The sequence below is a fragment of the Megascapheus bottae genome, chromosome 6 (genome assembly GCF_031878675.1).
Source record: "Megascapheus bottae isolate mThoBot1 chromosome 6, mThoBot2.hap1, whole genome shotgun sequence".
In the NCBI taxonomy this organism is placed as follows: Eukaryota; Metazoa; Chordata; class Mammalia; order Rodentia; family Geomyidae; genus Megascapheus; species Megascapheus bottae.
In genome coordinates, this window is record NC_143514.1 from 3,859,217 (window position 1) to 3,883,109 (window position 23,893).

The 23,893-nt window shown below is 37.7% G+C and overlaps 1 protein-coding gene across 7 annotated transcripts in view; it reads left to right on the top strand.

Annotated features, from left to right (window-relative positions):
- Znf644 (zinc finger protein 644) overlaps nt 1-14,961 on the top strand; it is a 79,289-nt gene extending 64,328 nt beyond the window's left edge. For 6 of the 7 annotated variants that reach the window (XM_090334114.1, XM_090334115.1, XM_090334119.1 and 3 more), the window contains 2 exons: nt 11,339-11,441; nt 13,277-14,961. In XM_090334114.1, the coding sequence (XP_090190240.1) occupies nt 11,339-11,441; nt 13,277-13,469 (296 nt within the window). In that variant the 3' untranslated portion in view covers nt 13,470-14,961. Of the gene's footprint in view, nt 1-428; nt 493-11,338; nt 11,442-13,276 lie in introns of all 7 variants that reach the window. The other variant, XM_090334118.1, reaches the window with a different exon arrangement.
- The last annotated feature ends 8,932 nt before the right edge of the window (nt 14,962-23,893 follow it).

Consider the following 23,893-nt stretch of genomic DNA (forward strand, 5'->3'; position numbering starts at 1 on the left):
TTGCTAGTGCTCCACAGTAACAATGTTTTCTGAATTTAGCTTTTTGGTTCTCCCACTGCTTAGGTGAAACAAAAGAATTACCTTAAACCTAGGAGATTTGTGTCTGTTGTATGTTGTGCATAACCCCAAAAAAAGCCTCTCTCTGTCCTTTTCCTTGCTGTATTGAAGGATAATTTGATCGGAGAACTTTTGTGATTGTAAAACATACTTGCTTGGACTTTTAGATTTTGACATTGTGGAACTGAACAGGGGGTTCACCTTAGTGCTTGTGTACCACTCCTAGTAGTTTTTCTCTTTGACAGGAATATTTTGTAGGCAGGAGTATTTTGTAGGTAAATGATTTGGCAAATAAAGTAGCCAAACTTTATTTGGTATTCTTAGACCTGGTTTATACTTGTACACTAGAAGAATTTTAAATTTCTTTGTAGGTTTCTTTTGGAGGTTGAGCATGTTGAAGGTTTACCTATATGGTCTCATGATTAGAGATCTAAGGTGAGTGTCTGAGGTAATAGTATTGAACAATAATTGGTAATGAAAAAAATTACTATAATGTTGATTTATTTTTGGCAGACATTGTGGCATATCCCAGATATTTGTAATGCAGTTTTGACTTAGTCTGAAAAATGCTGTGATCTTCTGGCTATTAGTGTGATTTCTTTCATGTAGAGTCTTTTCAAAATATGTGGTTTTCCAGTATGTTATTTAGAATGGTAAAAATGTAGGGGAAGAAGTGTTATGTGTGGTGACCAAGGTGTGCTAATAACTGTGGCTGTCATAATGATGTTCAAGAAACAATTTGAAGCATGTTGGAGGAGTAAGGGTTGTCTGAGAAGTTATGAGTTTCGTACTGTTTCGGCGTGTTTTCTTTCCTGTGAAAACTAAAATGCTAGCTTGTTGATCATTTATTTAGCACAAAGATTTTAGCAAAAAAAAACTTTAAATAATTAACTTCCATTATTGATTGCGCATTCAGAGTAATGAACATATAAATGCCCTGAATAAAACGTTGTGTCTAACAGCTGTTCAGTGGTGTGTTTTACCACCTTTTTTCCCAGCCTTCATCAGAAAGCCTAATTTAGTATGGAGCCTTTTACAGTTTTATGGGTAAAACATTTTAATTACCACTTTATCAACTAGACTTTTTAAATTCTTTTTATTGACAATGTTGCAAGCTTTGAAACTTATCAACATGCTTTTCAAATCACATGATCGTGTCTTAGTAAGTTTAAGAAATGATCTGTGTAACATAGAAATCTTCCAGAAATCGATAATAGGTGCTAAATCTAGTTTCTAGTCACTCCTCTTCTTTCCAAAGCACATGGACTAGCTCTAAATACTGACTGCAGACTACTTGTAGTTAACCTATTTCCTTCCCTCTTCTTATTTTCACTTAAGCTAATTCAGTGAATGTTTTTACAACCATCTTTCCTGTGGTACTCTTCTACATACTTTAAGCTAAGAAAATTTCACTTTTTGAAGTGAGAACTGGATTATAGTTTTCTTTTGAATGATAGGTATGCCTGTGAAGCTTAGAACATGTGTTCATTGCAATGCGGTATTTACAAGTGCTGTTAGCCTGTCCATCCACTTATGCACTAAAGAAGAGTACTGGACTTTTGACTGGTACAGGTATGTTTGAACAGATATCCCAGCAAATCGGTTTGATACAGATTAACACCAGATTGGTGTTATTTCAGATAATATTTAGAGTTTCTTTAGGTGAGCAGTAGTTGAGTCTGAAAGCACATGAAATTTCAACAACTTATAAACTGTTAGTATTTTAAGCAAGTAATTCTTTTTCATCTGATTTCATTTAGACTAGATTGGGGGGAAAAATAAACCCATTAGAGAGATATGGAACTTTATTGATTTTTTTTTTTTTTTTTGCCAGTCCTTGGCTTGAGCTCAGGGCCTGAGCAATGTCCTTGGACTTTCTCAAGGCTAGAGCTCTACCACTTGAGCCTCAGCACCACTTCTGGCTTTTTTTTTTTTTTTCTATGTATGTGGTACCAAGGAATTGAACCCGGGTCTTCCTGCATGCTAGGCAAGCACTTTAACCACTAGGCCAAACTCCCGGCCCTGATTTTTCAATTATACTATTTATTTTAAAATTTGTATTTATAGATTCCAGTAAAGACACCTCTTTGGTTAAAGAGAGAAAAGGATTATAGAAATGCTATCTGGAAAAACTACTTCATTAGACAAGAGTGAGATTTTAAACACGTAGAATTGATTAAGGGCAGGTGGCTCTCACCTGTAATCCTGGCTACTCTGAAGGCTGAGATCTGACACAAAAAGACCTGAGACTCTTACCTCCAGTTAACCTCTAAAAAAGGGGAAAGTGGGCTTGATTTAAGGGTAGGGCCTTGAGCTGAAGAGCTCTGGGACAACACCCAGACCCAGGGGGTAGGATGGTCCCTTTAGCTGAAGAGGTCAGGGACAGTGCACAGGCAGAGTTCAAGCCCCAAGACCCACCAAAAAAAAAAGAGATTAGAAAACTATGCAAACTGAATTTTTATTAGTCTACATATCAGCTCTTTGAAGGGAGAAGCCTTAATAATGGCCCATTTTGACAACTGGATATATTTTAAGTACTCTTTATATCTAGATTAATAAATATACATTTTAACATGCACATTTCTGTGTTATTTTTGGTTGGCTAGTCCAGCCTTATAGATTCCTCTTCACACTATTTACTTGTGAAAATTTTGTTAAGCTCGTTCATATGTAGTATGCTTGCAAAATGCTTTCTTTGCTCTTTCATTTGTAGTCTTTTAAGCTATCTTGCTTCAGCAACTCCCCATTCTCACATCTTAAGATACCCCCTTTTTTCAAAATGTATGTATACAAATCTTTTTTGCCTAAAGCTCTCTTTTTATTTCTCTTCTTTCTTAAGCTCTAACCTGCTCTCTCTGGGTATTCCCACCCTTTTCTCCTTACTTATGTCCTGTGACTTGCATCAGTATGTTCTTGCTGCCAAAGAAATGCTTGTACACATACTGGTGTCTTTCTTCTGCTTGTTTGCTTTATTCCTTGATGTGATGTACACAGAACCAGGATGACTATTGACCATTTATATTAAAGGGTGGGGGGGAGTTTGGCCTAATGATAGAGTGCTTGCCTAGCATGCACAAAGACCCGGGTTCGATTTCTCGGTACCACATACACATAGAGCTCTAACCTTAAGAAAGCCCAAGGACAGTGCTCAGACCCTGAATTCAAACCCTAGGACTGGGAGAGAGGGGGTGGGGGAGAATGAGAGAGGGAAAGAGAAGGTTTTACTTTACTGGATCAGAGCAGCTTCTATGAGGTAATTTTCATGTAACCCCACCATCATCAGGCTTAGAAGGTAACTGCAGATATTGGGGGTAATGGACATAAGAAAATGCAGAAATGGGAAATCATTATTAGGATTGTTATTATCACAATATGTCTATTGAAAACTTATTGTGTATCAGATATGGTGCTATACAGTTTACATGCTTAACAATTATAAACAGTTGTCTGATTTACATGTGTTGCAGTTCCATTTCATTGGAAACTGGGACTAGTAGAAATTCAGCATCTGTTTGAACCTATACAGTTAGTAAATAGCAAAGCTGAAATTCAAATCAAGGCTGTCTTAAAAGTTTTTTTTTTTAAATAACTATTCTCTATCATATATAGAGACTCCTTAGATTTCTTATTTTAGAATGAGAACATTTGAGAATTCTAGAACAATCAAGTTGGGGTTAAACTGGAGAACATTCTAGTGACATTGAATAAATAAGGATTCTAATTAGAATGATGGGAGAGGTGACATTGATCACAATACATTGTACTCAGAAAATGGATAGTTGAACTGAATGAAATCTTTCATACCAGCAGGTTATAAGAAATACCCGTGAGTTAAAAGCATCAGTTTTTTCCAAGAATGTGTATAGATGTTCTTTTGAAGAATAAAGTACAAGTTGATAACTTTTTAGTACGGGTATACCCCAAAATTGTAGCAGCGTAAAGACAAAATAGGAATAAAGCCTCTCTTCATAAGATGTCTGTTGTGTTTATATGTGTTCCCCGTTTAATCCATCTCCATTCATGGGCTTTTCTAATTGCTTGATCCACTCTTGAAGAAAAAGCTTAGATACCTCCAAACTAAATAGTAAAAACCTGCTTGGTTATATTCAAAGTATAATAGCAAAAAGATCTAGTGAGGAAACTAGAAAAGCTGTGGCATTATCAGAGATAGTCATGTTTAGACAGTTAAATTTTCAAAAAAGAATAAATATCATAGGTTATAATTTTGTCCAAAACTGACCCACTTTATTTTCACTTGCTTGACAGTTTCAATGTCCTGAGCAATAAATCATTTGGAAAGCTATTTTGAGTCTTTCAAATGGATCTTCATCTAATATACTATTTCCATAGGGTTTATTTTATATCCTATGTTGTGAATTCAAGGAAAGCTTTTTCACGGATTAATTCTGATGAATGTAAACTGCACTACTGGTAGTTTTCTTTTGAAATTTTAATTTCCTCTACAGTTTCATAGTTTTCATTTAAAAATCTACAATTGCAGGGTGCGATTTTTTGGCCTAGTGGTAGAGTGCTTGCCTAGCATGCACAAAGACCTGGGTTCTATTCCTTGGTGCCACATACACAGAAACAAGTCATGAGTGGTGCTGTGGCTCAAGTGGTAGAGCTCTAGCCTTGAGAAAGTCCAAGGACAGTGCTCAGGCCTTGAGATCAAGCCCAGAACTGGAGGTGGGGGGATCATAAATTTCATGATACAGTGTAGATTAAGTGTTTTAGATTTTTTCTCTTTGCTTTTCTTATACTGGAAATTTTAATAGTATTATTTAGTTGTTATTATTACTAATAGCCAAGAATTACTGCCACTTTTACTGTCATTAACTTTGGTTATTGAAATTTTAGGACATCAAGAAATTAAGAGCTGAGGGTGTGTGCTTCAGTGGCTGAGCACTTGTCTAGCACACATAAGACCTTGGGTTCTGTGTAGGGATGAGGCATAGCTAAAGAAGTTACAATGTCAGAAGTTTATTTTTAAAAAATCACTTGGGGAATTGGGGCTGTGGCTTAATAGGTAGAACATTAGCTTGATCTTAAGAGCTCAAGCACAACGCCTAGTCCCAGAGTTCAAGCCCCTTGACTGACCAAACAAACAAAAACACAAGTTGGGAGTAGAAGAAATAAGGAAATTGAATTGGACTGATGAGGAATCAGGTAGAATATACAGAATGGTAATCTGAATTGCTGGAGGTAATTTTGTACTGAGGCTTCTTCACCAGGATCATTACTGGAGATAAATGTTTTAAAGAATTTGTAGAATACATGGAGAACTGCCTTTTAAATAAAGATTTGAGGGCTGGTAGTTTGGCCTAGTGGTAGAGTGCTTGCCTAGCATGTGCAAAGACCCAGGTTCGATTCCTTGGTACCACATACATAAAAAAAGCCGAAGTGGTACTGAGGCTCAAGTGATAGATCACTAGTCCAAGACAGAGCTCAGGCCCTGGGCTCAAGCCCAGGACTGGCCAAAAAAAAAAGATAAAGCAAGGATGGGGGGGGGGGGGAATCACAGCCTGGCTATGTAAAAAATGAAAACATGATAGTAGTATATGGCTACTGTTAAATTCACTGAGCTCTAGCAACACTTAGGTCTTGTCCCTTACTTGCACAAGATATATCTAGTATTTTAAGTATTTCTGCATGAATTTGATAGGAAGAGATTTTTATAATTAAATGTGAATGTCTCACTGGAGATTTCTTTCTTCTGTCACACCTTTCTCAACATAGCAGCAATTAGGATGGTCTCTTAAATGTGCTATATAAAGATATAAAAACAGAAAACATGAGGGCAGGTAGAGGAATCAGTTTATGGAAAATAGAGAAATAGGTAGTCTACATATTAACAGGTGCAAGCAGAAATAATTATGCATCCTTTAGTAACTTTGTGAAATGAAGTTCCCATAGTATTTATTAATTATTCAGAAAGTTACCCCATATTTCTCCTTTATTCTCACAGTATCATTTTTATAAGAACAGAAATAGTACAAATCAGTAAATTCAAATTTCAGTGAAAACATGAGTTTAGGAAAGATACTAATGACTAAAGATTGCCATGTGTATTAGAAGCTTGATGCATGTCTTTGCTCCCTGTGTTGTTGTTGGTAGGTAGCTTTGGCTCCATTTTTCCCATGTGGGTCGGTGGATCTACTGCTCCAGAAGGCACAAATGGTAAGCTCACGCCCACAGAATGCAAGAGCTGTGGAGGTTGATTTCCTCCATCTAGATTTCAGGAGATTTTGTGGGCTGACTGGGTGCCCAGGCAGAGACTTGGGCAATACTAGTGGACATGGGCAGAAGTGCTGCAGAGTCCATTACTAGGGCAGTAGCGCTAGTAGCTAGTAGCCCAATAGCGCTATGGAAGTCAGGCAGCCTCCAGAACCCCAGGATGACTGGGCTCCATCATGTAGCTCCAGCCTGGGAGAGTTACAGGCACTAAACTGCCCAAGAGAGCTAAAGCCTGAGCTAAACCTAGCAAAGATATAGGCATGGGGGCTACCTATGACTTTGTGGGCTCAGACACCTCAGTGTTTGGGGGAGGTAGCATATGAAGAAAGATAATTTGGGAGAGTAAAGAATTGATGTTGTTTTCTTTATTAAGTTTTGGACTTGTTTGGGACCAATTATTCTCTTCTCTTCTTTGGAATGAGAGTGTTGCTGATGCTTGTCTGTTCATTTTGGAAGTAGGAGGAGGTTTGCCTAGGAATGAATCATCTACTTGTGCCTTACTTAGATGATACTGGACTTTAGACTCTTAATCTGATGCTAAAAACTTTTTAGGATGAAATGGATGTATTTTGTATATGAGAAGGACTTGAGATGGGAGAGGGTTAATGGATAGAATATTGCAGTTTGGCTATCCCTTTCAAAACTTTATTTTGGAATTTTATCCCCATTGTATGAATATTAACTTGAGGCTCTTTAAGAAATGATTAGGCCATTAGGGTTCTGATCTCATGAATGGATTAATGCAGTTATTAGAGAAGTGAATTATTTACCAAAGGAGAGGGCCCCATGTTGCATATGCTGGCTTACCCTTCAGCCATATGGCAGTGAGTTATCAGGAAGGCCCAAACTAGGTGCTAGTACCACACTCATTCCTGAACTTCACAGTTCCCAGAACAGTGGTTAGCGAAATACATTTCCACTGTTTCCAGTTTACCTAGTCTGTCATTGTGTTGGAACAGCAAATAAAGGACTACTCCACCAGAGACAGCAACAAACTATTAAAGAAGAAACTGGCCAAACCACTTCTAAGTGATTCATTGGGCACAGGAACATAATTGCAAATAAAAGTAACTTTGTGAATGTTAATTTAGTTGTGATGTGATTAAAAAGAAAACTTCAGGTGTTTTCAGGAAATCCTCCTTCTATATAGACATTTGTACAGTGAAGGTTAAAAAAAATCATTGAAACAATTGTACATAATGGGCAGAAAAGTAGAAAAGGCAAAAGGGTTTGTTTATTAACTTCTTCCTTTGTATAAAATTAAATGGTAGGTCAGAAAACATGCTTGAATTTGTGTAGTATTATCTATTGTTAATACTATTGTCTGGGTGGGTTTCCCCCCCACAAATCTAGTTCTTTGGATGTTGTATTTTATAACATAGCTGTATGCTGTTCTTTTGGAGGATTGATAGTCTGTTGTAATTTTCTTTTATATTTCTGTTGGACCAAATCAACTTTTTCTGAAAGGTGTATTGTATGTGACCTTAACCACTCAATTCACCCTTCTCAAGTAATATTCACAGTAGTAGTTTAGCTCTTTCATAAAAAGATCTGTAAGTTTTCTAGATGAAGTTAATCCAGTTTCTGCCAGCCTGAGTAGACACCGTAGTAACTGGATTTGTTCCTTTCAAAAGAAACAGTTATGGTACGGGGAAGATAATGATTTCTGAAGCTAATATAGTTTTGCATATTTTATATGTAGCTAGAATGTTAGGTTGAAAAACTTAGAAAATTGAAAAAGATATGTGGAGTTTTTTTTTTTAAAACAAAACAAAACTTTGGTAAGTGAAAATAAAGCTCTACCAAAAAAAGACTTTTTGTAAGAAACTTAGCTGTTTGACAGATTGATCATATAAAACTCATTACACCTTTGACTACTGGTGAGTTCTATTTTACTAAATTGAATATGTTAGATATTCACTCTATAGTTAATGTTCTAGTGATTCCAGAACAGAATTGCTTTTCATTCCAGATAGGATAAAATCCATTAAGTAAAGATGTGTGTTAGACATAATACGTACATCCTCTTTTTCCTTTGGACCATTTTATGTATATGGTCTTTTCATAAAGAGATGCCACATAGATATCTCCTTTGTATACATGTTAATAGTTTAATAACATATTAAACACTCAATTTTTTAATGCATGGATTAGTATCACAGAAATAGAAACTTAGTATTTGGAAAATAAATATATTCCTATTTCAGTTTATTAGAAGTATTTCAGTGACTAGTAAAGTTTAAAATGATAGATGAACCATGCAAAGAGGTATTTGAAGACTAATATCATAAGTTTATGTAAAAGATTCTAAAACTTTACAATGCATGAAGTTCTCTGAGTAGAACCCCAGAAATAATATCACATGCTGGCAGAATTACCCTCCTTCCTCAAGTTATAGTACCTTCAAATATTAATTATTATAAAAACAGTGGTATTCACATTTAAAATTGAGATCTGCTCATTCATCAAGTAGCCCGCTTGAGTCCATACATCTTCAAGTCAGAAAATAACTATTTCCATCTCTCTCTCTCTTTTTTTTTTTTTTTTTTTTTTTGGCCAGTCCTGGCCTTGAGCTTAGGGCCTGAGCACTGTCCTTGGGTTTTTTCTCAAGGCTGGAACCCTACCACTTGAGCCACAGCGCCACTTCTGGCTTTTTTTCTAACCCTGGTCTTCGTGCATGCTAGGCAAGCACTCTATCACTAGGCCAAACTCTGGGCCCCCTATTTCTGTCATTTAAAGTCTAAAATATGACAGCATCTAAATTTAACTTAAATGTTTTGTAACCAGTAGCATTCTTTTGCATACTTTTTCACTCTTACCTTTTTTCTTCAATTTGTTTTATACCTCAACATTAGCATTCTGTGAACATTGTTTTTAAGTATTGTTATAATGTATTCTATTTGTATTCTACAGTAACTTATTTACATTTTAAAAGGAATTGAATGCAGTATGGCAATTTTGACAACCAGCAAGCTGTTCAAAGTAAGGTTTTACCTGTAATCTCCTGACAAACCAAATGCTTGCTCTGTTCCAGTTCCACACTGCAGTGGCAGGACTGTGTTGTTTACCTTATAGGTGGAAAGAGGAGCTGACATCTAGTAGTACTTATCTCTGAGTTCTCTGGACTCTTTCCAGTGTGAACCACTAAAATTCACTTAAATTCAAATTACTCACCACAGTCACTAGGAAAAAGAGGCTACTAACAAAGTAGGTGACACTTTACTCTTTGCACTAGTTGTGAAGAGCCTGATTCTACAAACAAAAGCTAGAATTTACATCTAAGGTAACCAGAGTATGTGGGCGTAGCTGTGCATTGACAGATATACAGAAAAAGGTGATGGATCCTGAATGTTACTTTCATAAACAGGCAGGTAATAAGAAATGAAAACCAGTGACTTCAATGAGATTTAGGCATCTTAAGGCTTGGATTTTCTCTATGGTGTTTGTTAATGTTGGACTGTAACTACCATAAGGAATATTTTCACTGGTTTATAACGATAGCAGTCCTTGTGGAATCTGGACTTGTAACAACTCATTTCACAAAATCATTGAATAGCTAGTTGCTATTCTCACTTGCTCAGAAAATGTTCAGAGGCTTTCGCAGGCTGTGTAAGAAAAGCCATTTGAGTGACTCTTCAGTTGCATTTGTAACTGTGGCCCTTTGGGGCCCCATAGATAAATTCTTGCCTTCTCTTCCTTGAGCAGCAACACCCTGGATTACTATTTTTTTTTTTTTTTTTGCCAGTCCTGGGCTTGAGCTCAGGGCTTGAGCACTGTCCTTGGACTTTCTCAAGGCTAGAGCTCTACCACTTGAGCCTCAGCACCACTTCTGGCTTTTTGCTATGTATGTGGGGTACCGAGGAATCGAACCCGGGTCTTCATGCATGCTAGGCAAGCACTTTAACCACTAGGCCAAACTCCCGGCCCCCACCCTGGATTACTATTATCCCGTTGGCTGAGGGATTACTGTAGCTGTATTCAGAGACTTACATGACATTCTCACCATTTAACTTACAAAATACCTTTTTCCAAAATTAAACATTTTGGAATAAATGCTTAAATGAAAAAGTCAAGTCTTGCATTTAAAAAGCATTATTAAGGTGTTTGGTCTACCCTGAGAGTAAGAACACTTTCCTTTTAAGTCACATTTTAAAAATAAGCTGTTGGGCCAGGGCATTGGCTGACACCTGTAATCCTATCTACTCAGGCTGAGATCTGAGGATCGTGGTTCCAAGCCAGCCTGGGCACTACAGACCCTGAGACTCTCACCTCTAGTTAATCACTAGAAAATGGGAAGTGGGACTATGGCTCAAGGGTAGGGCAGTAGCCTTGAACTGAAGAGCTCAGGGTCAGCATCCAGGCCCAGAATTCAAGCCCTAAGATCCACCAAAAAAAAAGCTGTTGGAAAAAAAACATAAAATGAAACAAAAAGTAAAAATAACATCAAACTCTGGCTCCAGTTGTAAACTAATATGCGATAATGTAGATTTATATTTATTTTCTGATGAAACTTACAGGTTTGCATAATTGTATCTATAATTCAATTTGAGTTTTTAAAAAGGGGGGAAAGTAAAGCTCTGCTTACCCTTGAATTGCATGAAGTTGATTTTTTTTTCATTGAACTTTATATTATGTTGAGGTACTACTCAGCTTATAGAACATGTTAGACATACCTAATTAAGTGGTAATCAGATGCAAACCTAATGATCTTAGAAGGTTATAATTTTTTGAAAATATGAAAGATTTAATCATATTTTAAAATTATATGTGACCAAAAGTAAAGATTATGTTTATTGTAATGATTGACCAGCCTAGTTGTTCATTATTCAGTTATTTTTTTCTTCTAGTTTCTAGTTTGCTATGATATTGCATTATTTGGTTTAAAAAAGTATATGACAAATGACATGTATATGCAAGTTAGTTCATGCTGGTTGGATGTGAATGCACACTTTTAACTATTTAGATGCAGTGACTGCTCTAAAAATGTGTTGTTTAGTTATATTTAAAAAATATATAAGGAATGTTAAATCTTTTTCTTCCCTCTTAGCCTTAGACTGCAAGCAAAAGAAATCAAGATCGAGATCTGGAAGCAAGAAGAAAATGCTAACCTTACCTCATGGTGCTGACGAGGTTTACATTCTCCGATGCAGGTATGTTCTTATTGCCAGATCTGATTTCTTCAGATTTTGTTTTGAAGCATTGGGATTTTAAATTTGTGGCTTAGATACATTCTTAGCGGCCAAGGTATAATTGTACATTAGGAAACACTTAAAATTTTACATGACTTGTCATAATACTGTTGTTTACTTTGGCAACTAATCAAGTACATTAGTTTCAAACTTCTATTATACTATGATAACAGTGATTTTTTTTTTTTTTTTTTTTTAGTTGTCGTGTTTTGGTTTTTGGTGTTACTGGGTTTTAACTCTGGGCCATACACTAAGTAAATACCCTACCACTTGAGCTGTGTCCCCAGGCTTATTTGTTTTAGCTGTTTTTTAGGTTAAGGTCTCAGGTTTAACCGCAAGTGGGCCTGGACCTTAGTCTCCTACTTAAACCTTCTGCATAGCTGCATGGCAGGCACAAGACACTACCACACCCACCTTTTCCATGGTGAGATGGGTTTCCCTGGGCTGGCTCAAGAGATAATCCTCCAGTTCTCTGCCTCCTGAGGAGCTAAAATTAGCATTCGGCTGTGTTTAGTTGTGTTTGGTTTGGTTTCATTTTTTAACTGTCTTAAGTTCTCCTGCTTATTTGGAACATATTTTCTTTCCCTCATATGCACAGCTTGCATATGTGCTCACAAGAGGATGCAGAGTCACAGTTTAGTTTAAGGGATTCTGGTTTGAGATGTGTCTTTAGATTGACATGTTTTTGAGCAATTGTTGCAAATGACTTTAAATGATTAGACATTGAGAGTATTTGATTTCTACTTAAATAATGCACCTACTTTTACAAAATGTACTGGATTGTATTATAGGTGATAATATAGAATTTTGTATTCAGGAGAGAGACCTAAAAATCACTTAATTTGGGACCAGGAGTTTGTCCTACTGGTAGAATGCTTGCCTAACATGCATGAAGACCTGGGTTCGATTCCTCAATACCAGAAAAGAAAAAAAAAAAAGCCAGAAGTGGTGCTGAGGCTCAAGTGGTAGAGCTCTAGCCTTAAGAAAGCCCAAGGACAGTGCTCAGGCTCTGAGCTCAAGCCCAGAACTTGCCCCCCCCCAAAAAAAATTGCTTAATTCATCATATACTATTGTTTACTTTAGCAACTAATCAAGTTTTATATGTTAGGCTAAGGCCTCTGTTATATTATGGTTTATAAAAGTGAGTTGTTAGAAATGATAAGGAATTTTGCTATTCAGTCATTCTGGCTTAATTTAGAAACTTGTCAGACAGACAAGTGCTATAAATAGTATATAATGAAGTTTGTTTCTTTGTGTGTGTGTGTGTGTTCATAATACATAAATGGTGGCTTTATTATTTGTTTTGTGTTTTAAATTTTTTATTATTATAAAGCTATTTGTACAGAGGGGTTTCATAGTAAAATAAGTCAGGTAATGAGTACATTTCTTTTTTTTTTTTGCCAGTCCTGGGCTTGAGCTCAGGGTCTGAGCACTGTCCTTGGTCTTCTCAAGGCTAGAGCTCTACCACTTGAACCTCAGCACCTCTTCTGGCTTTTTTCTATGTATGTGGTACCAAGGAATCGAACCTGGGTCTTCGTGCATGCTAGGCAAGCACTCTACCACTAGGCCAAACTCCTGGCCCCATGAGAACATTTCTTTTTGAACAATGTTGCCCCTTCCCTTTTCCCTAGTTTTTCCCTCTTGTTGTAGAGGTTCATTTTCAATAGAGTCTAGTGATTGCCACTACTATATTTGTTCATCCTTGAAGTTTACTTCTTATGCTTCAAGAATGTATATGAATTGGTTTTAAATGGAATCTGTTATGATAAGAAAACAATTGTCAACTTCTTCTGTAGGTTTTGTGGCTTAGTCTTTCGAGGACCACTGTCTGTTCAGGAAGACTGGATTAAGCACTTACAGCGACACATTGTAAACGCTAATCTTCCACGGACTGGCGCTGGCATGGTGGAAGTCACATCACTACTTAAGAAGCCAGCCTCCATTACAGAAACTTCATTTTCTCTACTAATGGCAGAAGCAGCTTCATAGAACCAGGAAACCTTTCAAATAGCAAATTTGAATTGGATGTATATTTGAAATTGTCTTTTTTTTTTGTAAGCCACATTAAATTATCCATTTATAAATACTAAAGCAGGAAAATGGGGAAAAGTGAATTACACTGACATCAGAGCAAACTGAATAATTAACACAGTAAGTAGTCTATATATTTTATATAGGGGGAAGATGTGTTTTTAAAATTTGTGAAGTTGGTTCACTGGGTTTGCTCAATAAACAATCTTACATCTAAGAGCCATTTATAAACTGTTACCCATGGAACCTTATAGACAGACTTACAGGAAAATTGTGTTTTCTGCAGTGTTACCAGACCCAAAACTCTGTTGATTCCCCACAAGACTTGCATAGAAAAACAAGATATTATATTTTGTTTGTATGTATTTAGTGTTTTGTATAATACCAGGAACTGCTAACTAAATTCACTCAACGTAGGGCATTAAATATCATGTACATCATAGTTTGAGACTGTTCACTCAAATAGGGCAGAGTACTATTCTAACTAGATGTGTAAGTGTTTTTTTAAAATCACATGGAACGGTTTTTTTTATACTAAAAAGTGGAGGGAGATTTGTTTAAACAAGTATTTCTAAAAGAAATCTGTACATAGTTCTGGAAATTATTTGTGGTAAGGAAATAGTCTTTACTCCAGTTGCATTTCTCAGACGATAAAGTGGTGCATCCATGCTACCTCCTACTTTGTCAACAAAGATGCTATTACCCTTTCCATTTTTGTATCATAATAGAGTTAAAAAAAAATCTAATGTTCTTTATGGCAAGACATCTTTTTGTTAACAGATTTGTTTCTTTTTAACACTTTTCCCTAAAATTTGACATGCTTATAAGGACAGGTTTGCCTCTTACTTTATTTAACATTGTAGAAATGTAATTAATAATGATGCTCACTACACAGTTTAGAATAGGCTTTCTCATTTATATTATCTTCCAAATTTGATCAGTTAGCAAAACTTAATACACAAAATATTTCTACATATGATGAGAATGTTTACAATTTAAATTTAGAACTTGTTTTGGATGTGATTATATGTACAAAAATTGTGTAACACTATGCTCATGCTAAGAACCTCCATAAAGGAATTATTGAAATAAATGTGCTGTGAGGAATGGAAAATATGGTGCGGGTGTCTTGGTCATGATAGGTTGTAATTATTCTTCTGAACTTGTTCCAAAAGTTAGTTCTTTTAATCTGAAATTAGATTCCCTTACAAATAACAGTTTTGTATGCAAGCACCATTTCATTTAATTTCATGTAGTTTGGCTAATATAATAAGAGTTGAACCAAGGATATGCATTGATACTTTCCCTAATATGTAAATAAAGTTAAAAACAGGTAAAATAAGGAGTATTTTGGTAGAGTATATACATACCTCACTGTCAGTGAAATTGCTTTCCTATGGTATATCTCCTTACCAGAAAAAAAAAAATCTCTAAATAAAAAAAGACTTAAAGCAAATTATAATGTCTATAAGTGAAGCATTTCTTATTTTTGCAGTTGGTGGAGACAGTCCACGCTCTGTTTCATTGATTTAAATTTGTACTTTTGCTAGGTTACTGTCCTTACAGGGTGTAGTTTGCCTAGAAATGTCATGTTGATCAACAAACCTTGATTAATTCAGCTTCTTTACCAGAACCCTTTTCCCTGTTTTGTACTGGTATTGGCACTTGACCTCCTCAGGACTTAGCTGCTGTCCCTTAGCATCATGACACAAGGGTGACCCTCTCTAACACTTGAGCCACAATTCCAATTCCAGCTTTTGGGCAGCTATTTGGAGATAACAGTTCCATGGAATTTTCTGGTTTTAAACCTCTGGCATTGAGCCTCTGCCCTCATGTCTGAGCTTTTTGAGTAGTTAGGATCACAGGTATGAGCTCCACCAGCATCTAGCTTAAAATGAGTATTTTTTTTTTTAATTCCGTGATTTGTTTTCCATCATTTTCTTTTGCCTTCTTTTCCTTTTTTTTCTAATGAGGAGAGTGGTTTTAGATGATATTTTTCCTTACATTTATCTTTGCTTAAAATGACTTAACTATTAATTTGAAATACCTATTGCCATGCATTTTCAGAACCAAAGGTTTACCCACAAAAAAATGAAAGACTGAGCCAGGCCCTGGTAGCTCACACAGGATGCTGAGGTCTAAAGATTGTGGTTCCAAGCCAGCCCAGGCAGTAAAGTCTATGAGATTTGTTTCTAGTCAACTACCAGACAGCTAGAAGTAGAGCTATGGCTTCAATGGTAAGATGCTAGCCTTGAGCAAAAAAGCCCAAGGAAAGAACCCAGGCCCTGAATTCAAGTTGACTCAAAAAAAGTCAACTGTGAATTTCCAGAACTCATTAATACTTTATATAGTTAAGCTGTTTGGGGAGATGATTCAGTCTCTTAGCTTCATAAAATTTCTTCTCACCTAGAAAGACAGTGCAACAAAGTCTTAAGGCCATTCAAAATAATGATAGAAACTTACAGAGAAAAAAAAAAAACAATCCCACAGGCATAATTTTAAAGGTCCATCTCCTTATTAAACATCTGATATTGTGTATTTCCTTTAGTATGACATCTTATTTCTGCTGATTTAAGACACTAAATAGTAAGTCAAAAGTCAGGCTCAAAGTGGTACAGTTATATCCTTGAGCACAAAAGCTCGGGGACAATACCCAGGCCCTGAGTTGAAGCTCCACAGAAGTTCGAAGTTTGGAAGCAAAGGAAACATCAGGATCAATTTAGCTGACCACCTTGGTGATGATGGACAAGAGAGGCATGCTCCTTCCTCTAATGGATTGCCAGGGGTAAGCCCCACCTCGATGGTCCTGGCCCCTTCCTGGGAGCACTAGGTTATGAAGTCAGTCCCCATACCTAGCAGGCTGTTAGTGCTGCTTATTATTTTCTGTTTTGATGTGTAAATACAGAAACAAATGTGTTTCTGACGGGGCTCAACTGGTGAGGGCTCAAAGAGTGACAAGGATGAAAGCAGATTCGAAATCTATGGTTGTTTCTGGAAGAAACAGAGAAAAGTAGTTATCCTAACTGCTAACCCAGTTAGCCTAATTTGATTTCTAGTTCTGGGTTGTTCGCTGCCTTCACCAAACTAAAACTCTGAATTTGTTCTGATGTTAGTTTTCCTAACAGTGAGACCTGGACCCACACATCCTCTTGTCTGTCCTCTCACCTCGTAATACTAGGTTATTAAAACTGAAAAGTGCCCCCACTAACACTAATGTAATTGGCCTAAATAACATAAAAAATATTTAGAATGGCATATAAAAGTAATATCCTTTTAATTAAGCTTATGCTTCATTATAATTAGTTTGTGAAACTAACTTGTGGGATGTTCTGGAAATTCAGAGTTCATTCTGGCAGAGATAAAAAGCAGAGCTGGTCACATATCCTATTACCACATGGAGGCTATAGCAATTAGACATAAAGCCGGATAAAATCACAAGAAGAGCCATAAATAAAAGAAAGTCTTAATGTGATTTAAATACCGTGACTGAGTTGCATTCAGTGTCAGCCTGGTCACCAAATACAACGCCACATCATCCTTTATAGAGATGTATTCTACCAAAAGACTTTTGCATCCGCCATCTGGCCCCTGATTCGGGGAGCTCATCTTACTGAATGACACCAGCGTGATGCACCAAATTAGCTTAATGTGAACACATCATTTTCTTATAACAAAGAAGGCTGAATATCACCCTAATTTATATTCTTTAAACTTTGTTGGTGTACATTATTAAAACTGTCTTCTAGATAGACCTATAACCATGCATTGATCTTATTTTCTATATCAAATCCACAGCTTAAGGAAATACTTCAACTGTCCACTTAAATTGAGAAGTGTATACTTTCATCCTTTCTGTCAAATATAACAGAAGGAATATTCTTGGTTTAGTGACTAACTCTAATTGGACCTTTCAAACAGGAGTTTTTTTTAGCAAGGAACTTCAAGCAAAAACTTTTGTTTCTCTGTGTTCTGTCACAATTTCCAGAAAATATGCCAAGTGAGAGGTTTTTTCAAGGTTCCCATGTTAAATATCTTAAACTGATTTGAGGCATGTTCCAGAGGAAAGGTCATCCAGTTTCTCTACACCCTGAGATAGAATCTTCTGGGGTCCCTTCAGGATTGTTGATAATTCTAGAAGTAAAAGAATTCTAGGAGGAACAGGATGATTTCCCTAAAGTGGAAAGTATTTTTCCTGTAGCATTTCGCTTATACTTCAGACTTAAGTATTTTGCTGGCTTTAGAGAGGGAAGGAAACTATTATGTGTTCTATCATTTTAAAAGCAGTATAAGCCAGAGACTAGTAGCTTACACCCATAATCTTAGCTGCTGAGGAAGCTGAGATCTGAGGATTTCAGAAGCCAGCCCCAGCAGGAAAGTTAAGACTTATCTCCAGTTAAGTCACCAGGAAACTGGAAGTGATGGCTGTGGCTCGAAGTGGTTGAGCACTAGCCTTTAGCAAAAGAGCTCAGGGACAGTTCCCAGACCCAGAGTTCAGGCTCCATGATCAACCCTTTCCCCAAATTTAAAAGCAGTGCACATAGAAAGGCCCCTGATGATCCTGATAAGAGTGTGCTGCCTGGTGCTGCTCTTCATGACAAGATGGCATGACACTCGAGGAGGAAGACCATGCTGGGAAAAACCAGGGAAAAACCGTATGGTTTCTTCATATGGTTGTAGAAAGCTGTGACCCTCTACTAGAATAAGGAAATAACTGGAGGATTGAACCGCCATTAATAAAAGCAATTAAGACACAGCTTTTTTCAGGACAGAAAACAATCACAAGTGAGAGGCAGAATGTTCAAAGTGACATCAAACAGGAAATGTGAATACATGTTTGTGAAAAGTAAAACAGCTAGTAAGGTAAAACAGCCCAGAATGCTGGGGTAAACCTACTAAGCTAGATTTGTTAAGAGCTTTAAGCATTGGAGCATGCCTACTGTCTGTGCTTCGAGAACTGACCCGAATTTCTGTAGAGCCAATGATACCGAATGAAGACTGCAGAGAGAGCGTGATAATACAAATAGTTTCCAATGTCTAGTCACTCGGACTCCTGCCCTGGAAAACTAGTGAAATTGATGAGTGTGTGATGTTGGATTGAGAGTGTGGTTCATTCGTGGTTCACAAACATTTGAAAGAGCATTAGGCGAAGTAATAGACATTTAATTATTAAAGGATAACACATCATCTAGTCTAACAATTGACCCCACCCACATATAAATAGGAAGATATTGACCAGTTTTTTCTTCCCTGAGTACCAAACCATTAGAAATGGCCTTGAGCTTCAATACAAGAGATTGGGGCAAAGGATGAGCAAGAATACTAGTTAAGTGAAACGGGTAAGTGAATGAATCTTACCCGGTGAAATGTACAGAAACTCCCCTGTCCTGCAAAATATGTGTTGTTTTAACTTTGGCCTGGTTAAAACCTAGAGGAAGAGTAACTTGTTGATCTGGATAGACAGTAGAAAACCGAATCTCAGAAACGAGAAGAGACTATATGAATCCTTGTGACAGTGCCAGCATTGAGCTAGTTAAATTCACAGGAAACTGCTTTGGGATAGCAAAGTAGCCTTCATTTTTGGTTTTGCTAGTTGACACAATTCTGAATTAACTGATAGATTGGCATCTCTGTGTTCAGTTTTGGGAGCAGCCACCTCCTGGAGAGTATTTTTAAACAAACATTTGGCATCCATAGACTACTTGCTTTTTATAGAACACCCACTGACTTGAGCTGCTTAGAGGCTGTAGACTATGGAGAGCTTGGGTTCTGATGATCCTAAGACCAGTATGTCCAACTAAGACATAACTTTCTGCTGACAGATTCTGAGAGATATTAGTGGTGTTTTAGACTAGAACTCGAGAGCTTCATTCAAGCAATTATTAAGAAATATGTCCTCAGCCAGCCATTGGTGGCTCACGCCTATAATCTTAGCTACTCAGGAAGCTGAGATTTGAGAATAGCAGGTCACAGTCAGCCTGGGCAGGAACACTAACCCTCAGAAAACTGGAATTGGAGCTATTACTCCACGTGATAGAGCATTAGCCTTAAGACAAAGAGCTCAGGGACAGAGCACAGGCCCTGAGTTCAAGCCTCACGACCAAAAAAAAATTTTTTTTTCTTTTGAACCCTGAGAATCAATGAAAACATTCAAAAGTTTGGCACCAGGAAATATTTGCCATCTTCTAGACCAAACTTGTGGGGTTGGTTACAGATACCCAAGTTATAGCATTTCAGTTCAGTGGTAAGATTGGTACTGTTCCTTCTGATCTCTCTTGTTGCTCCGATTCACCAGGGATCCTTTGTCACATGTATACAGAGCCAAACAGTTGAAAAGTATCACTCATACAATGAACAAACGATTGCTGAAACCAAGTAAAACTCCCTTCTGCCTTGGGGTAAACTAAAGCTGCCTGCTTCTCTATACAAGCTATTAGTTTTTGCATCCTCAAATCTTTATTAACAGGACAGTTCCTCCAGATTGCTTTGTATTAGTGTCATCCAGGCCCAGGTGTGTCCCATGACAGAAATGAAATCATTTCACTTTACAGACAACAACTGATTTCCAAGGAGCGGTCAACTGAACACAAGCTACTTGAGAGGTGGAAATAGGAGTATCACTTGTGCCTGAGCTTTGGAACAAAGCCCTGGAGACATTGTAACACCTTGTCTGCAGGACCACACAAAAAACTGGAGCGCATATGGTATTTTGGGTTTTAATGTTTTAGTGATTAAAGGACTCATAACACACTGAGAAACACCCTGCTATTGGATAAAAGCGACTCGAAACATTTAATTTCCGTTCTTGGATGTAATCTTTGAAAAAAACAACTGTCACAACATTTGTTTATAATTCATCTTTTTCTCTGACCTGACTGCAGGTATGGTGTATCTTATCTACAGTATTTTTTTGCCAGTCTTGGGACTTGAACTCAGGGCCTTGGGCAGGGTTCTTGGAATTTCTGCCACTTGAGCCACAGTACCACTTCCAGTGTTTTTCTACGTATGTGGTACCAAGGAATCAAACCTGAGTCTTTGTGCATGCTAGGCAAGCACTCTACCACTAGGCCAAACTCCCGGCCCCTATCTACATTTTTGTTGTAAAAGAAACTACATTAGCCTTTCCTAAGAACAGAATATCTAAATAAACTGGGTTCTTCTCTACAAAGTACCTTTATAAGGTCAGGAATTTCCCTTTGCTTTCACCATTTACTTCCGAATTTTTCCTGTTTTTAAGAAAAAAAGTTTCCAAACCCTCCCCTGAGCTTTAGGAGAAAAAGCAATGCATTCTTAAGATGCAATCTTGCCAATCATGGTATGGCTTATGCTTATATTAATGATTTATATAGCATGCTTGTTCATTGGGCTTTAGAACTGTTGTATGATTGTTATTTTACAGCTTAAAGGAGAGCAAAGTCACATGCCCACTGGTTCACACTGGGATTGATTTTCATTCTCTGCTACACAACAGTGATTAACATTCATGACAATGTCATTGCCCAGGCTTATATTCAATGATTAGTATGTTTGGATTTAATAAGTAGTTGATGAGTGCTTTCTGTTGGTGAGGAGAGCCTGTTGAATAAGACTAATAATTATTTGATGTAAGCTGGACAGGAGTTCGAAACAACATTTAGAAATGTGCTGAGCACGGTGGCTTATACCTGTAATCTTAGCTGCTCAGGAGGCTGAGATCCGAGGACTGCAATTCAAAGCCAGTCCGGACATTAAAGAACCTGAGACTTATCTCTAATTAATCACCAAAGAAAGGAAGGAGGACATGGAGCTGTGGATCCAGGGGTAGGACGGTAGCCTTGAGCTGAAGTGCTCAGGGACAGCTCCTAGGCCTTAGAGTTCAAATCCCATGACCCACCAAAAAAAAAATTAGCAATGAAATTCTCATTTTACCACTGGTAACCCATTGAAGCCCAAAGGAACTCAACACTTGGGGTCCTAATAAAATTTTGATGGTTGATCCCTTAATTCAGTTTAGTGTTGTGTGCATAATACTTACCCAACGTCCTATGCAAGACTTAGTACTTCACTAAATTTCTCCCTGGCACAGTTAATGAGACTGCAACTCAGTCTTCTGCCTATGAGTCACTGCTGCAGTCCTTTTACTATTCGGTAATGAATTAAATTCATTGGCTGATTCCGACTTGGTTGACAGATGACAGAAAAAAGAGGACAGGACGCAGCAGTCAACCTTATATCTAGGTAGTGCCATAGGGCCTTCTGGTACTGTTGTAGGACCACCTCCCCTCATATACTAAAAGAAAAGGAACTGAATCTTGAACAGGAAGACTTTGTACAGAAAGATGTATAGTTCTTTACAGTCTGATTCCAGCTCCATTCCCACTGTAGGTGCCAAGAAGCAGTGTCCTTTGGATTTGCCCAGAGTTGGAAACACCACATGTGGATGAGAGGCATCACTAAAGGAGTCATTGCTTCACTCCAATTGGGGAGATCTTCCCCAATTGCTTCAAATGACAGTGTTTCCAACACACTTCAAGTTTGGCCTAGAGTGAGGAATAGCTCCCCTTGGTGCCAAGGGTATCTCTACAATGGATTTTGACAAGTGCTCCTCTGCCATGTCTCTTGTGGAGTCTTATGGACTCTTGCTTGGAAGGAGAGTTCTAGCCAGAAGGCAGATCACATCACACCCTCAGAGGCATTGCCTCATTGAAAGTTGTTAAAGACATGGTCAGGCCTGGGCCACTTCTAGAATAAGAGTGTCATTTACAAACCTTGGCAGAGCCCAATCAGGAGCTGTTTCTCATATCCCCAAATTTTTATAAAGGGAAGCCCAAAGGAAAGGCATGATTTATGTGTAGAGCCACCAGGTGGCACTATGTATGGCTTGGAAGAACATTTATAGTCTCTGGATGGTAGATGTTAGTTCCTTGCCTTAGTTTAGAGATCTGTTTCTTAAACAGCTCCATCCAATGGTGGAAAGGGCTTGGAAAGGGCTGTGGTCTAGTGACATTTCTGAAACTACTGATATCTTAACTATTTGCAGGAGAGATTGAAATAATCATTAAGTAGCCATGGAGTGAGGCAGAAAAACAGAAGGGAAGCGGTATTAGTTACACACACAAACACACACACACAAACACACACGTGCGCGCGAATAGAAGCAGGGAAAAGCGGCAAGCAAGTAGCAGTACGGAAGCAAATTGGGTATTTCAATCAAATCTCATTTAAAGAAGATTATTCACAGTGTAATTAGGTTGAGTCATATAATCTGGCATTTAACCATTTGACTGACAAAAAATAATAATTACGAGATACGCAACCACCGAAAATAAAGTAAAACATAAAAGCACACTCACCTCTTCCTTATTGGTAACAGAATGGTAGAAAGCAATTTAAAGTACATGATCTATTTCTAAAAACCAAGATAGCCAACTCATTAACCTGAAACACTTAGGATTTCTAATCCAAAGTATTTTCTATATCCAGACATCATATGACAAAATAAAGAACTAGAGTCTAAAAAAGACATGTAACACCAAGAGTGTGCAGATCTATAGCCGTGGAACACATCAGAAAGGGTCTTGTGCTGGCAAGTGCCTGTCTTTCTATGGTGATGTGGAGTTTCCTGCCATGAAGCAGCCTTCACTCCCATAATCCTCCACTTCCCCACAGCTGCACAGTCAACAGAGAATGTTGGACCTGGCTCTGCCCAGCTCTTTGCTCTACTCCACTGGTGGGCACAAGTGTTCTCTGTCTGAGCAAGCTGTTTCTAACAGATGTGTGTGGTGTGTGTGTGAATACCGGGGCTTGAACTCGGGCCTTGAGCTCACTCAGCCTGCTTGACCATAGCTGGCATTCTACTACTTTGAGATCTACAGATTTTAAAAGGCCATAAAAAGGTAAGAAGAATACCTTTCAATTTTCAACACAAAAGCAGCCTTAGTATTATAAAGGAATGGTGAATGCCATTTTCTTTTCTCCGTCCTCCCCCTTCCTCTCTTCTCCTCTCTCTCGCTTCTCTGTGTCTCTATGTCTCTGTCTCTCTCTCTCGTCCTGGGGCTCGAACTCAGGGCCTGAGGGCTAGTTTAAGGCTAGTGTTCTACCACTTGAGCCACAACTCCACCTCTAGCTTTTTTGGTGTTTACATGGAGAAAAGAATCTCACAGAGTTTCCTGCCTCCACCAACTAAGCTTACAGGCATGAGTCACGTGTGCCATATACATTTTTAGGTTACGTTTATAGGACTGAGAATGGGACTCAATAATAAAATGTATTTAACATGTGCCAGGTCCTGGATTTGATCCCCAGTCCTCAAATAATTAGAAATTATGAATAATCCAAGAGGGTAAAAGGTGAGGCAAAAAATAACTTCCTAGCATTTTTGGTAGGGTTAAGAAAAAAAACCAAAT